The 14,268-nt window shown below is 47.5% G+C and overlaps 1 protein-coding gene across 14 annotated transcripts in view; it reads right to left on the bottom strand.

The window, feature by feature from the left end:
* Nucleotides 1-14,268, bottom strand: part of GRB10 (growth factor receptor bound protein 10) — a 200,060-nt gene that overhangs the window by 15,410 nt on the left and 170,382 nt on the right. For all 14 annotated transcript variants that reach the window (XM_074379689.1, XM_074379682.1, XM_074379679.1 and 11 more), the window contains 6 exons: nt 13,533-13,601; nt 11,709-11,846; nt 10,290-10,400; nt 8,300-8,398; nt 1,288-1,365; nt 256-372 (listed from right to left, as the gene is read on the bottom strand). In XM_074379689.1, coding sequence (XP_074235790.1) covers nt 256-372; nt 1,288-1,365; nt 8,300-8,398; nt 10,290-10,400; nt 11,709-11,846; nt 13,533-13,601 — 612 coding nt within the window. The remainder of the gene's footprint in view (nt 1-255; nt 373-1,287; nt 1,366-8,299; nt 8,399-10,289; nt 10,401-11,708; nt 11,847-13,532; nt 13,602-14,268) is intronic.

The raw sequence follows: 14,268 nt of genomic DNA, 5'->3' as shown, positions 1-14,268 counted from the left end.
GCTCTGGTCCTCTCCTGTCCCTTCCACAAAAGCCCACAGGACAAGGGAGCGGTGGGGGAAGGCTGGGTGCTGGGAACACGGGAGGGGCCTAGAAGGGCCGACTGCTTCCTGCAGCTGAAAGCTCAGAGGCCCTCCACCCAACATGCCACCCCTCTTGCCGACCCACACAGAGCCATTCCTCTGGGAGAAAAGACCACATGGTGAGGCTACCACCTCGAGGGCACCCCTCCAGCTTGGCCAGGGCCGGGACCTCACCCTCCAGGCGTGGCCCTCCTCCAGCGCTGCACTCTGGGCCTCTGCCGGATTCTCTATCACGCGTCCTGTTTGCCCAGAAAAATCCATCGCCACCAGGGAGTTCTCGGAGACACTGCGCTGGAAAGGAAAGGCCACGGGTTCTTTAAACGTCGGAAATCAAGGCAGAGAAGAGTCTTGGCTTAATTTCTGACAGTCATCAAGACAGTGAGGAAAGGCAAGCAGGGAATGCCCACTTGCCACCCCTCATCTCTCCAAGTTTCAGGTGGGAAATTCACTGGTTCAGGCTGAAAATTCAGAGATCTGTTTGGTTTTTCTTAAGAAGAATGAGCTATATTCTAGTCCTCCCTGAGTGTTAAAGGCTGCTGGTGGGGCCCCTGATTGCACTGAGTGGTCCTTCACTGGCTCCTGTCCTTTACTCCAACACAGCAAAGAAACAGCCAACAGCCGGGGTGAGCCTAGGCCTCCCCAGTCACTCCCCTGGGGATGGGGGTTCAGGGAAACTCGTGGACTCTTTCTGTGGCACCACTGGGCATCTAAAGCACCCTCAGGACTGTATTTTGAGATGATGAAGTGCTTCTGCGCCTCTGAGAAGCAGAGTGCCCAGAACATAAGAGGAATGATGGCAATCTCTCAATTTTTACCAGGGCATGATGGCAGCGTAAATAGACACCAGCTCCCATGGGTCCCAAGGCTTAAGGAACAAAAGCCCAAGGTAGGAAAGGCAGGGCCCCACAAGGACGAAAAGTTGATGCTGCCATTTTTGAGCACTTAAAGAGAGCCACCTCCTTACACAACTCTGAGGGGAGACACAGGGACGGGAGAAGGATGGCAGAGGGAGGCGCTCCTCGCAGTGACACTGTCGAGACTACAAAACCCACATCACTGTGCCACGCACTGGCTTCCCTGAAATGCGCAGACACTCTCCAGAGCTTCTCTTGCCCACCTCGTGTAAAACGAGGCATCCTTAACGCATGTGACGCAGCAGCCGAAAAGGCACTGTTGTAGACTTCTGAAGGTCCCAGCTTTACTCACCACTGGCGTTGAGAACGGGGACAGCAAGGCCTTCCTCTGCTGAGGGATTCGGTAGTTCTGGTAAAGGAGCATTCCATACTGGAGGGGAGAAGCCACAGTCAGTCACCGGCCCAGGAGCCCCGAGGCCTGGCAGTTGACAAACGCCATGGCAGGCAAGGGCAACGCTGAGTGTGGAACAGGGTGCGGTGCCCTGAACCAGCCCAGGAGCCTGAGTGCTGCTGGCCCTGATCAATGCAGGGGCTAGGAGGGAATGACGCCCCTTGAAATAAAAAATTCGAGTATAGCTCTTGACTCCCATGAAACTTACCTACTAGTAGCCTACTGCTGACCAGCCTGACTGATAACATAAACAGTCAATCAACACATATTTTGTACGTTTTATGTATTCCATTGAAGCTAGAGAAAAGAAAATGTTAAGAAAATCCTAAGAGAAAATACAATTACGGGATTGTACGGCATTTATTGATTCTGTAAGTTTAGGTTGTCTGTTTACACGATGAGCTATCTGTTTGATGTGGAAGGCAACCATTCAACCTCTGGTACATATCAAGCAATTTAAGTTTCTCTTGTAATGTCATGATCTTTCTCTGTTCTTGGGAGCACTTCCAGCTTCCCTAGTGGCATTTCTTATGGATCCCATGGTGTTCTTTAAAGTTCCTGCACTGCACTACGAACAATGAAAAATACTCCAGAAATATGAGCCCGCTTTTTACTACAACATGCAATTTACTGGAGAGAAGATCTGCTCATGGTGAGATAATTAGCAACACAAGGTGGGTTTTTAAATGAATACTTGCGACATCTAAGTTCACTGTAATAGCAACAGGAAGTGGCTACAAAATTATCAGAGTAATCCAGCAGGAACTGTAATGAATTTTACGCAGTTCTGAGTTAACACTGCAACTTTACGTTTGCTGATATCTCCTGACTACAAATGGTGCCATGTAGAGTCTGTGTTCGTGTGCATTCAGTTTTGATACTTTTAACTTTTCGTCATAGATTTATATGTATTTTACGGCAGTAAATAATGTGGACTAGTATCAACATACACATATATTTCATGCCTTCATGACATCTGTTTCTCAATTTTTTTTATATTTCCAGGCTATGGAGTTTGTCTTGGAGTTTTCTTCAAACATTCACAAATCTCTAAAATATTTTCGATATCTTTATCAAAAAAATAAATCTCTAAGTGGACCTGCACAGTTCAAATCCATTCAACCCTACATTCAACAGGGTGCACGCCTCAACGCTGCCGCTACTCCTGTCCCCCAGCAGGTCAGAGCTGACTGGTTTGGGAATGAGCGGGACAGGGACAAACACAACAGTAATAACATCCAGAACGAGTCATCTTACTGAGTGCCACTGTGGGCGAGCTAGGAGTCTAAGTGCTTTATGTTGCTATTTCATTTAATCCTCTGCATTTTCTGAGCTATATACTATAATTATCCCCATGTTCCAGAGCACAGAACTGAAGCACAGAGGAGTGAGGCAAGCTGTCCCCCATCACGACTCTGAACATACACGGCCTGTTCCAGACCCGGTGCCTCCCTTGCAGAGGCTTGTCACTTAATTGCTCAGCAGTCTGTGCTTTACTGACTCATGGGGCTCAGGGCCCTACGACGTCTCATACACATCCAACATCCCAGCCTACACACCCAAATCACACATTCTAATCACATGGAGAAGAAAGAGTCAGAAACAGGAAGTGAAGTCATCAAGTGGCACACCTCTTCCTTCACGGGATCTAAACTCAGTTCTGCCTCTAGGGCTCATGGCACATGTTCATTTCTAGGATAAAAATACCTAGAACATGATGCAAAGGTCTAATACAGGAACAACTGCCCTCCAGCGAGAGAAGAGTGAGAACAGGTCAGTAGAAATATTTTAATGAGATAATGCCAAGAACGTCCCAAAATTAACGAAAAGACATTAGGTTACCGATTCAGGGGACAGGGTAAGCCCAGTCCAAGCATAGCATGGAAAGACTGCTGAGAAACAGAGACAAAGAGAATGTCAAAAAACGACCAGAGGAAAACATGCATTATTTTCACATAAGCAACAGGAGGACAGACAGCTCATGTTTTTACATAAATTATGAGATTCAGAAGACAATGGAGTGGGAAGATGCAGAAGAGAATAACTGCTAACCTCGCATCCCATAACCAGTAGAAAGTTCCTTCAAGAATGAAGGCGAAACAAAAAGTAAGAAAATTTCTCAGGCCCACATGAAAAGAATTCCTAAGTTGAGGTCTCTTAGTCCCAGAGAGAAGAATGCAAATTCAGGAAAGATTAAAGTGCAAAGATATAGGTGATTAAAATTAAAATTGAGTTTATAAAATCCTTCAAAAAGGGTAATGGAGAGAAGGGTGGAAAAGGTGCTCATGCCTGCCTGAAAGCAGTCAGTAAATGTACTACATCGTAAGAGATTCTATAAGTTCAAGGTGTGTGTTAGGCTGGGCACGGTGGCTCACGCCTGTAATCCCAGCACTCTGGGAGGCCAAGGTGGGCAGACTGCTTGAGCATGGGAGTTTGAGACCAGCCTAGGCAACATGGCAAGACCCCGTCACTACAAAAAAATACGAAAATTAACCGGGCATGGTAGTGCATGCCTGTACTCCCAGCTACTTGGGAGGCTGAGGTGGGAGGCCGGTTTGAGTCCGGGAGGTTGAGGCTGCAGTGAGATGAGCTCATGTCACTGCACTCCAGCCTGGGTAACAGAGTGAGATCCTGACTCAAAAAAAAGGAAAAGAAAAAGAAAAACGATGTGATATCTAGGGTAACCACAAAAATAGTAAGTGTACATTTAAGTACTGGGTTAATGGAGGGAAAATTGTAAATAAATATACTTAATAAATCTAAATTAAGAGATAAAGGAATACAGGAGAGGCAGGACAACCTGGAAAAACTGCAAATGGTAGGTTCAAATACAGATATGGTTATCACACTGACTAATACAATTACATTACAGTAAACGTTTTGGTTAAAAGATAAAGATTATCGAAGTAAAATAGCCAGGTAGGTTGTGCTTATAAGAGATACTCCTTAAACATAAGGACCCAGAAAGGTAGAAAAAAGATGGTCCAAGAAAAACTATGTCAACACCAATGAAGCAAATTGGAGGTAAAAACTATTAAATAAATTAAGATGAGCCAAGATTAGACTCTGGGGCGAGGAGCGCTGCTGGAGGTAATAAGACATATTTCATCATCGTCTTAGAACTGACATACCAGGAAGATATAAATACTCTCGATTTTCAGTACCTAATAACACACACATTTTATTTTATTGACGTTCGCATGTATATATCTACGTACATGGGTGTGTGTAGACAGAAAAGATTAAATGGTAATAAATAATGGTTGCAGAGTTTGAATGCTGTGTTCATTGCCTTTGCAACGTCAGGTCGTTTAAAACCAAAGCAACCACTACGAGGGACTCGTGCGTGGATGAGGCAAGACCTCCTTCTTGGAGAAGAATCGCTACAGCAGATTAAGCGACTTCTAGAAGGCAGAGGGAGGACGAAAGATAGTCATAAATAACTGTTTGAAAGTTTTAATGCTGTTCACACAGCTCCTATAGCATCCAAGAAATTACCTAACAAACAATGTAACAGGAAGGAATGAAACAAAAGATTATCAGCTGGCACTACTTCCTAAGAGCACCTTTCTGAAAGGCTGGGTATAGCCATGCCAGCTTTCTCCTATGTAGATCCAAGCTATAAGATTTATTCATTTTTTTTTTTTTCTTCAAGAAAGTGAATCTGTGTGGGTAAAGATATAAGAAGGTCCTGGGCTAATTCCAAGTAACAAGCCAGCTGTGCCTTTCCACAGTTGATAGGGAGATGCCATCTGTAGTAAATGATAAAAGGTCCCTGTCAGCATCAGCCCTCAGACCCTCTTATCCTCTAAAAGGGGATCTGGTGTCGTGTGTCCTTATGCGGAGGAAGCAGAGCACACACACGAGATGCCTTGTTTTAGAATAAATGTCAACATGGAGACCCTGGGTCATCAAGAGTTAACCTCCCCACTGTCCCTATCTCTATCCACGCAGCATGTCTGTAGAGTGGGTCACGAATCAGTGCCGACAACACTGAAATAGCGTTTTGATTGCATTAAAATCCTATGGATGGGCTGGGCGCGGTGGCTCACGCCTGTAATCCCAGCACTTTGGGAGGCTGAGGCGGGTGGATCACGAGGTCGAGAGATCAAGACCATCCTGGTCGACATGGTGAAACCCCGTCTCTACTAAAAATACAAAAAATTAGCTGGACATGGTGGCGCGTGCCTGTAATCCCAGCTACTCAGGAGGCTGAGGCAGGAGAATTGCCTGAACCCAGGAGGCGGAGGTTGCGGTGAGCCGAGATCGCGCCATTGCACTCCAGCCTGGGTAACAAGAGCGAAACTCCATCTCAAAAAAACAAAACAAAACAAAAAAATCCTACAGCTGTTTGGGAAGGAAAGCTGTCGCCACCTGCCTCCCAATTTGAGACAGGGCAAGAGGGAGGAGACATTATCAGAACACCTTAACAATAACACGCTTGCTGATGCCTATGCTTTTCTCTCAGCCTGTTCAGTAACAGCAAAGGGCCTGGGGTGGAACAGGCTGGGACGGAAAGGCACCACTCACGCTCCCCTTGAGACTGGCCCCGAGGCCAGCACTGCCACCGACCTGTCAGGTCTGGCTCCCCAGCCTCCTGTAAGAACGGCACTAAGATGTATGCTTCATGTCTCTACAATCTGGGGATCGCTGCATGCAAAGTGCTCCCTGCCAAGTGGCCGGGACAACGGGAATGCATTCAGAACGGACTGCCACTTCCTGGTGGCTCTAGGGAGGGCAGCAAAGCATGGTAGTGAGGAAGCGGGTTGGGGGCCAGAATGCCGAGGCTCTGACCCTGCTCTGCCACATGGCGGCAGCCACAGCACGGGCCTCAGTTTTATCATCTGCACAATGAGGATAATGATAATTACTTGTCAGTGAGCTGCCAAGAGGAGTAAAGTGATAAAGAATGCCTCGGTCTATAGTAAATGCTCAAAAAAATCTTACTATTATGTAACACATCGTTGTTACCACTGACATCGACCAGGTCAGTTTGTTTCGCATTCCTGACTGCCCACATCCCCTCCCCGTGACTCACACTGCCACGGCCAGAGAGAGATGGTTGCTCTTTTCCACCCAAGAAACAGTGGTTAAGAACCTGCTACCTGGATTTATTATGTATTATCCAAAGTAACAGAATTCATAGCGTCTTGGATTATACGATCACTGTCCTTTTTCATTTCCTTTTTTCTGCCCTTTCCAAAGCAGATTAAAATTTCAACCATATACAAACAGCTTTAAAAGATTCCCGTGACCAGTGCCCCTACCTGCACAGCTGTCTCTCCCATAGTCTCTCCCTAGTCAGCGACCTCCTTCTTTTCTCCGCAGTCTTACACAATGCTCACGTACACACCATCAAATACAAATACTCCCATTTTTCGTCTTCCCTTCACACAAATCTAGCATACTCTCTATATACTGTTCTGCAGTTTGCTTCTTAATTGTTAGTAATTTTTCCACCACAGAACACAAAGAGCAACGTCATTCCTTTTGGAGGTCCATGCAGAATACTGCCCTTGATGGACATTGTGTCACCTATGTGACCGCTTGCACTGATGAGCCTCACGCTGAAAACCGGCTTACACCGTAGTCTACGATCTACAATGTATTAACATGGACACTTCCTCTTCCATGATTGAATTTGTAAAATTTTGACTTTCATCATTCTTTCTTTATCAGTGGAAAAACAAAACAAGGTTCTGGGAGAGAGATAGAGGAAGCCCATCTGTGGAGCATTCAGTCTGGGCCCCCAACCTCTGATAAAAATGGCACAAAGGCATATCCTTCATGTGTCAGGAAATCTGTGGATTACTGGGTGCAAGGTGCTCCCTGCAAAGTGGCCAGGATGACAGGACTACAATTGGATCTGCAGCACCTCCAGGAGAGTTCTGAGTTATGCTGCCTTCAGCTCCTCCATCTCCTTAACTGACTTCACCTTAAGTCTCTGGACCAGCTAAAAGGCCACTACAGTTCAATGAAGACTGAGAGTTTCTGTAAAGAAATCCCTAGACCATCGTATCCACTGCCTCCAATTGACTAAATGAACATCTCCTCTGGAGACCCCTGGACTTTTGCCAAGCTCATCTGGGTCAGCTAACTTGCAACTCACAAGGACCCCGTGGACATAATTCCAGACATGTGGGATATGGTCTGTGTGCAGAGGAACACTGTGGGAAATCCAAAGTGATTACAGTAAATGGCCATATGAAATCACTCTGGCAATTAGCATGAAATTGCTGTCAGGGGCATTACTCTATATGCGGTTCGACGTGATAAATTTCCTTTAGAACTTACAGTCAGGAGACACTGTCTCTGCTGGGGAGCTACAGTGAGCTGTATAATTCATCATGTTTACTTCAGGACCCTGGCTTCTTGGGAACCTGAGAATTGGTTCAGTCGTGAAAATAATGAACACCTCCTGTACTATTTCCTTTCTCCCTGGTCCTGATTTTTCTAATCCTATTCTTCTAATCTAGTGGTCTCAACCAGGGGCAGTTCCCCACCCCCCGGAATCAGGGCACATGTGGCAACATTTAGAGACGTTTTTGGTTGTTTCAACTGGCTGGGCATGTGACTGGCACCTAGCAGGCAGAGACCAGGGATGCCACGCTGCTAAGTGGCCTGCAATGCTTGGATGTCCCCCAGACGCCCCAACAAAGAATTATTCCACCCAAAATGTCAGTAGTACTGAGTCTGGAAAACCTAACTGTAACCTGTTTAATATTAGGCCCTCTGTTAAAAAGCTCCTGAGATCTTGTTTAGAAAGATGCCTAACTACATTTGATAAATAAGATATTGCGACGGAACAGTAGGAAAGTTACGAGCATGTTCCTGCCAGAATAGACATCAGGTCCAGAGGCCAATTCTCCATGAAGAGACGTGCACTCAGCACAAACTGCAAGACGTCACATACCTTGAGGAGTCTGAACGCTGTCATCCAGCATGTCCTGCTTTGCTCATCCTCTGCACAGAGCAATCTCAGCTCTTTAGTTTCGTTCCTGACTTTGTTTGGCTACAGGAGGTAAAAGAAAGTCCTGTTAGTGTTATACAGGGAGTCAGAAACACAGCTTATGTCAAGGCAGGGCTGCATCTGACACAGACCAGAATCAGCTGGAGATACCCCGGCAAGGAGCACAGTAGATGCACACACACCTGTGTGTCAAGCGTTCCTTCATCCACCTTCCTGACAAGCCTTTATTAAGCGCCTATCATGGACTGGCCCCAGGCTGAGGACCACTTAGCTGAATAATAAGCCATCCTTTGACTGGGAACTTCAGAGGAGACAGAAAAACTATCACAAGACAACGTAACATGGCAAGCACCACAGGACAAAGAGGAAGAGGTGTCTAACTCTGCTGAGGGACTGGATCCTATGGGAGGAGAACGTACCTTCTGAGTTCCTAAAGGAGAAATCTTAAAGTTGCCCCCAGGCCACTGAGAGGAGGGGCTGCTGCAGGGCTTAGCAAAGAGACGCGCTCAGGGGCTCTAATATCCGAGCGGCCCCATCGATCAGCCCCCAAGTAGAAGGTCCAGAGAGGGAGACTGATGTTGGGTCTGGAGGAGACAGAAGGGGAAGTAGGCACCCCGAGGTAGGTGAAGACGCCATGGAGAGAAGAGACGCCCCTCCAGAGGCAGGGCCTTTGGTGAGGGAGGAGGATTGCTGTAGGGTAAACCGACTTGCATCTCCATGAGAACCCCCGATCTCAAACTCAAGAAATAATGTTGGACACGGCCCCAGCTCTCCCTCCCAGAAATCTAGAGGGGTTGGGGGACAGATGTGACTACTTTGCACTGGGCTGGTGCTCCGAGAGAAGCAGAGACTGCGTTTGCAGAGACACGCAAGCATGGCTGGCATGGGCTGGCGGGAGGGGAGGGCGCAGCTGCTGCTCCCACATCCAGCCCTGCCTGAGGCCGCCTTGGGCCTCTAGCTGGAGTGAATTAGACCCCTATCACTTACAACTGAAAGAGTTTTCCCTGAGCAAGGTATGAGATGATGTTTTGGAAAGAAATTTTCTCCCAAGGAGGGGCTCCCCATGTTCTGCGTTCTTCTCAGGATGCGGCTTGGGCTATGGCTCATAGATCAGCCTATGGGGCAAACTCCAAGTGCAGCTCTTCACTGGCTGCCGGATGTGGGCGATGTGGCCAACTTTCTATCCCACAAGGGGCTATGAAGATGGTAAGATAATAGATGTAACACTGTTAGTGGAATATCTCATGCAGAGTAAGCGTTCAGTAAATATCATCGACCATTATGATTATTAAATACCACCACAACCCCCCAGGGGAAGAGGAGGGGACTCTGCCTATAGTTGTGTGGACTCTGCCCATAGGTGTGTGCGCATGTGTATCTGTGTACATGTGTGTGCAGAGGTGCGTGTTTATGCATGTATGTATGTGTGTGTGGGTGTGTGCATGTAGGTGTGTGTGCATGCGTGTGTATGCATGCCAGCACACACATGCCTGCAGAGGATGGGCACTGTTGTGACCATTCCTACCTGACTGTCCCCATGGTCAGAGGCCCAGGCTGAAGGAATCGGTACCATGCACGCAACCCAGGTGACACGGCAAGGGTTCCCTGCTCTACCCTGCCTACCCTTCCAGCTACTGGTACTGGGCTACAGCCACCGCCTACCCTTTGAAGCCAAAAATCACCCCCTCGAAAACACTGAGCGCACTGGCCATGTTATCCACCCCTGTCTGCTTTTCCCTGAGCTTCTGAGCTACTCAAGAACTGACAGCAGCAAGTGTACAATAAATGTTTTTACAGGAATGAATAAATCCAGTATGATACTATGTTTCTGCTGGAGACAACAGAAGCAACAATCAAGTGCTGGGCGAGAGAGGAAGTCAGTTTCTGGTGGGCTGCTGAGCATGCGTGCAGTCACTGCACAGCTCGTGGGTACCTTTATGCAGAGCCCGTGGTCTGTGGGGGCGCTGTACTGCTTCCTGCCGGCGATCAAGGAGAAGATGTTGCTGTCCTCCAGGTCTGCCAGCAGCTGCAGGTGTCTGGGTTCCTGTGACAACATTGGCCAGGTTTAAGTCTCAAGCACAGCAAAGAGCAAACACGTTCACATCTGGTAGACAGAGGGCAGCCTCTGCACACTCACAGGCACTTTCCCCAGTGACACTTCACATATGATGATTACCTGTGCCGTAATAAGTGCTAAACTGAAACCAAATTCACCCCGCCTCACCCAAAACACCCACTTTCCCAATTCTCAGACACACAAGACTACTGGAATGTATTTGATACTTCTGCTGAATCAAAGCCCCCTGACCAGAGATTCAGGATAAAAAGCAGGAGAAAATCTATAACCCCAAGGTCAGAGTTAAGGGCACAGGGCCTGTCTGCCTTTGGTTTGTTGCGTGTCCAGAGCCTAAATGTACCTTGGGTTTTCCCACCGGTAGCCTGTCCCACCCTTCTCCTCTTCAATGCTTCAGCCCAGCTCTGTTTCCTGCTCTCGGAAATACCCTCCTGCCTTCAGCACATGTGAGGATGGTGAGCGGGTCACAGAGCAGAGCTGGAAGGTCAGGATGCTACTATGCCCTGTGTCAGACCAAAGCCCCGCTCTGCAGATGACCCCTTCTCTCTGGCCCCTGAGTCGGCAGCTGCGGACTTCCCAGAACCGGCTTGATGCTCAACACCTGTGCTTGAGGTCTCACCAGCTCCCTTTCCCCTCTGCTGGCCAGAGCAAAAGAGACGGCAGCCCTCAGACAGTAAGCGCTCAGCCAGGTCGGGTGGATGCGGCTCCTACCACAGGGTGTACGTGGACAGCACAAGAAGAGGGCAGGCAAGAGTGTACATGGGACGGAAGGAGATGCCGGCCTAAGCTCTCAGTGCTACCAGCTCTTTTTTAAGGGCCTGCAGCTGATTTCCATCTCTCACCTTCTTCTCACTGGGCTACATGCAACCTGCAGTTTATTTCACAAAATGTTTCTGATATGTAAAGTTACACTGGCATTAGGGTGGCAATAATGCATGAAACATCTTTATAGCTGGCTTAAAGCCCAATGTATGAGAACCAGGCCAGTCTCTGAAGAAGATGAGGCAGCCAGAGGGGTCTGCTCCCAACCCACAGTGTGGGCAGGGCGGGGCAGGTGGGGTGCTTAGGCCTGCATTATTTATTACCCAGTTGCTGAGAAAGACCAGGAGACCAGTGACTCCAAGTTTAGCTGTTGCACAATTAGCTTATTACAAAATTGTTCTGAGCTTGGAGGAGTCTAAGGTGCATTTAAAACGAAGCCCAGGTTCACGCCGAGGACTCCCGGTGGAAAGTGGCTGGGGCAGAATCAGGGCTGCTGGTGGTGGTTTTACAGCTTACCTTTGAAGTTCCCTTTGTGGAGCAATAAAGGCCAGATCTCCGTAAACATACGTAGAGCTTTTTCCATGATTTCTTTCCCAGCTCTTTCACATGCAGAAATCCTTGAATTTCAGGACAGCTACTGGAGTTCAGAAAATTCTGTTGAAGAACAAATTTTAAAAATCACATAATGCTAACCTAATGAAAGCAGACATGTTATTAGCATAGCTGACATTTTCTGAATGATTAAAAGACTCCTTTTTGGTCAAACTGAGGGTTTTCTCCTTTCCAAAGACTTAAAATCCCATCTCAATTGGTGTTGCATAGAACGTAATTCGTATTTAAACACACGGAAGCAAATGGACCTTTCTAACACTAGTGATGACACGAGTCACGAATTTCCCTATAAGACGGTGCACCATAGGGGCCAGTCTGATCTCAGACTGAGGGCAAGGGCAAGTGACTGCCATGCTGGGGATCGAGAGCGAGTATGTAGTGGCCACTTTTACCCAGGCACCCCTCCATCAAAGGGGGATGCCAAAGGTGTCCTCTGTCTTCAAGTGATGTACCCAGGTGCAGGAGACCCTGGTGATGTCCCCCTGCCTCAGCTAATTCTTCCTACAGGAAGCTTTAAGAATAAAGGCTTTACCCCCAAAAAACTAACAAGAAACCATACTTTTCATCAATGGGAAGACAGGCTGAGGGCCAGGTCACAGAACAGAGTCAGGGAAGCGACACTGGCAGGTCCTGCTGCTAGACTGGGAGGGGACGAGGCTCTTTTCCCCGCAGTTGAGAAAGGCACATCAGAAAGAGCCCTGGTTCACCCAGGTCAGTCCTTCTTAAGTTCTCAAGAGATCACTGCACACTTTCACAAAGCACGTGAATCCTCTCAAAGTCAAGGCAATTAAAACAGAATCTGCCGCTTCAGTGTTCGCTGTGCAAGGGTGATAACTTAGTGCTGACACCTCTCGCCAGAACAGACACATGCTATGGTGGGAAGGGCTTCTGAAGACATCACCAGAGCAGAGCTCTGAAGCTCTTATCTTTTAGATGCTGAAACAAATCTGGTGATAATAACACAGAAAAAGACGGGCTTATGAGTGGAATTCTGTAGGAACTAAATTTTAGTCGTTTCTCTTACTATGTAATGTCATCTGGATATTGCTGGTGGCCTGAGGAAACGGTTTATTCTCTCACTTTTTAACATGTACACAGGCACATTTTTAGGGTGTAGCTGTAACATCCCCATTCCCTGCTCCCAGCTTCCCCGGAGGAGCATATGTGAGAGCTGAAGAGAGGTCCTGAAGGCTCTCTCCACTGGAAGGAAAGGTGGGGAGAGACCAGGTTTTCCAAGAGCAGACTTTAGAAGCAGAAGGACGATTAGAGCAAGTTTCTTTATTTGTGATGTATGGCAAGTTACTTTTAAAAGTCTCTTGTGGTAACCTGATCGTCTTTTACTATAGTCTCTGTGCTTTTGCAGAGACTTCCAGGCAACTGTGCAGTGGCCTGACCTGGGACCCCTCCTCAGAAAGAGCTGGGAACCCTGAGACTAGGGCTTCTCCATGCACCCCCAGCCCACACTCAGCAGTGGCATCATTGGACTCATTCTAAGTCAGAGCAAGGGCATCCTGTGTGTAAGTGCCTGTTGGGCTTAGAAGGAACCAGCTACACATAGATTTTCCAGGTAAACTTTTACTTTCTGGTTACTCTAAAACCTCTTAAGAGCCAAGGCTATAAATGATGAAAGATGCAGCCTCTTCAGGTTTTTACAATGTTGCCATTCAGTTCCAAGAGGATTTCTATGCGGAAAGTCTATTTCAGCAAAGGTCTACTTTGGCCCAGTACCTGCAAAAGCTGACTTTGACTGCCATTTGACTGCTGGCACCAAGTAACCATCTGTTCTGGGAAGAAGTTCTAAGAAAATGGGGGAAAAAAAAATAAGTGAAAGGTTAGCTTCAAAGTGAGGGAAGATACGTCATATAGATACGTCAGTTTCAAAACTCTTCCTACCAGTATATCTATGAACACCTGTATTTAAAATGGCAGTCCTTTTTATTCTCCCATCACACAGAGGAAACACCTTCTTTAAAAGGTTGTATTTCGTTTCCTGAAATGCTGGGTCCGAGTCTGGAATACCGACTCTGTTTACTAAGGGATTCACATCTCACAGCACGCTCCATGGCAGAGAACGATGCCAAACTCCCAGCCCAGCGGCACAGTGCACAGTGCGAGATAAAGAATTCCTGAAACTAAAAGGTGAGCCCAGTCACGAGGAAACCCTTTTCTGCTGCATTCCCCAAAAGCAATCTTCAAATTTCGTACTTTTGAATAAAAAAGCGGCTAAATTATCAGAGTCAGAAATGGCCGTGGGTCTTCTGCCCACCTGCCGCAGCTCTGCCCAAGCCTCAGGACGACAGCGAATGCCCAGGAACTGGGAGGCACCTTCCCTATCCTGGCCTCTCACAGGACCAGTGCCTCTCCCGAAGAGAGCAAAGGAAAGAGAGATCAAGGTCACTGGCTCAAGACGCCAACCAACTGCACTGATTTCTCTAGTCAATCTTCCACGTATGATGACAAAATA

This window comes from Saimiri boliviensis, chromosome 10 (genome assembly GCF_048565385.1).
Source record: "Saimiri boliviensis isolate mSaiBol1 chromosome 10, mSaiBol1.pri, whole genome shotgun sequence".
NCBI classification, from domain to species: Eukaryota; Metazoa; Chordata; class Mammalia; order Primates; family Cebidae; genus Saimiri; species Saimiri boliviensis.
This window is presented reverse-complemented; position numbering and strand designations above follow the sequence as displayed.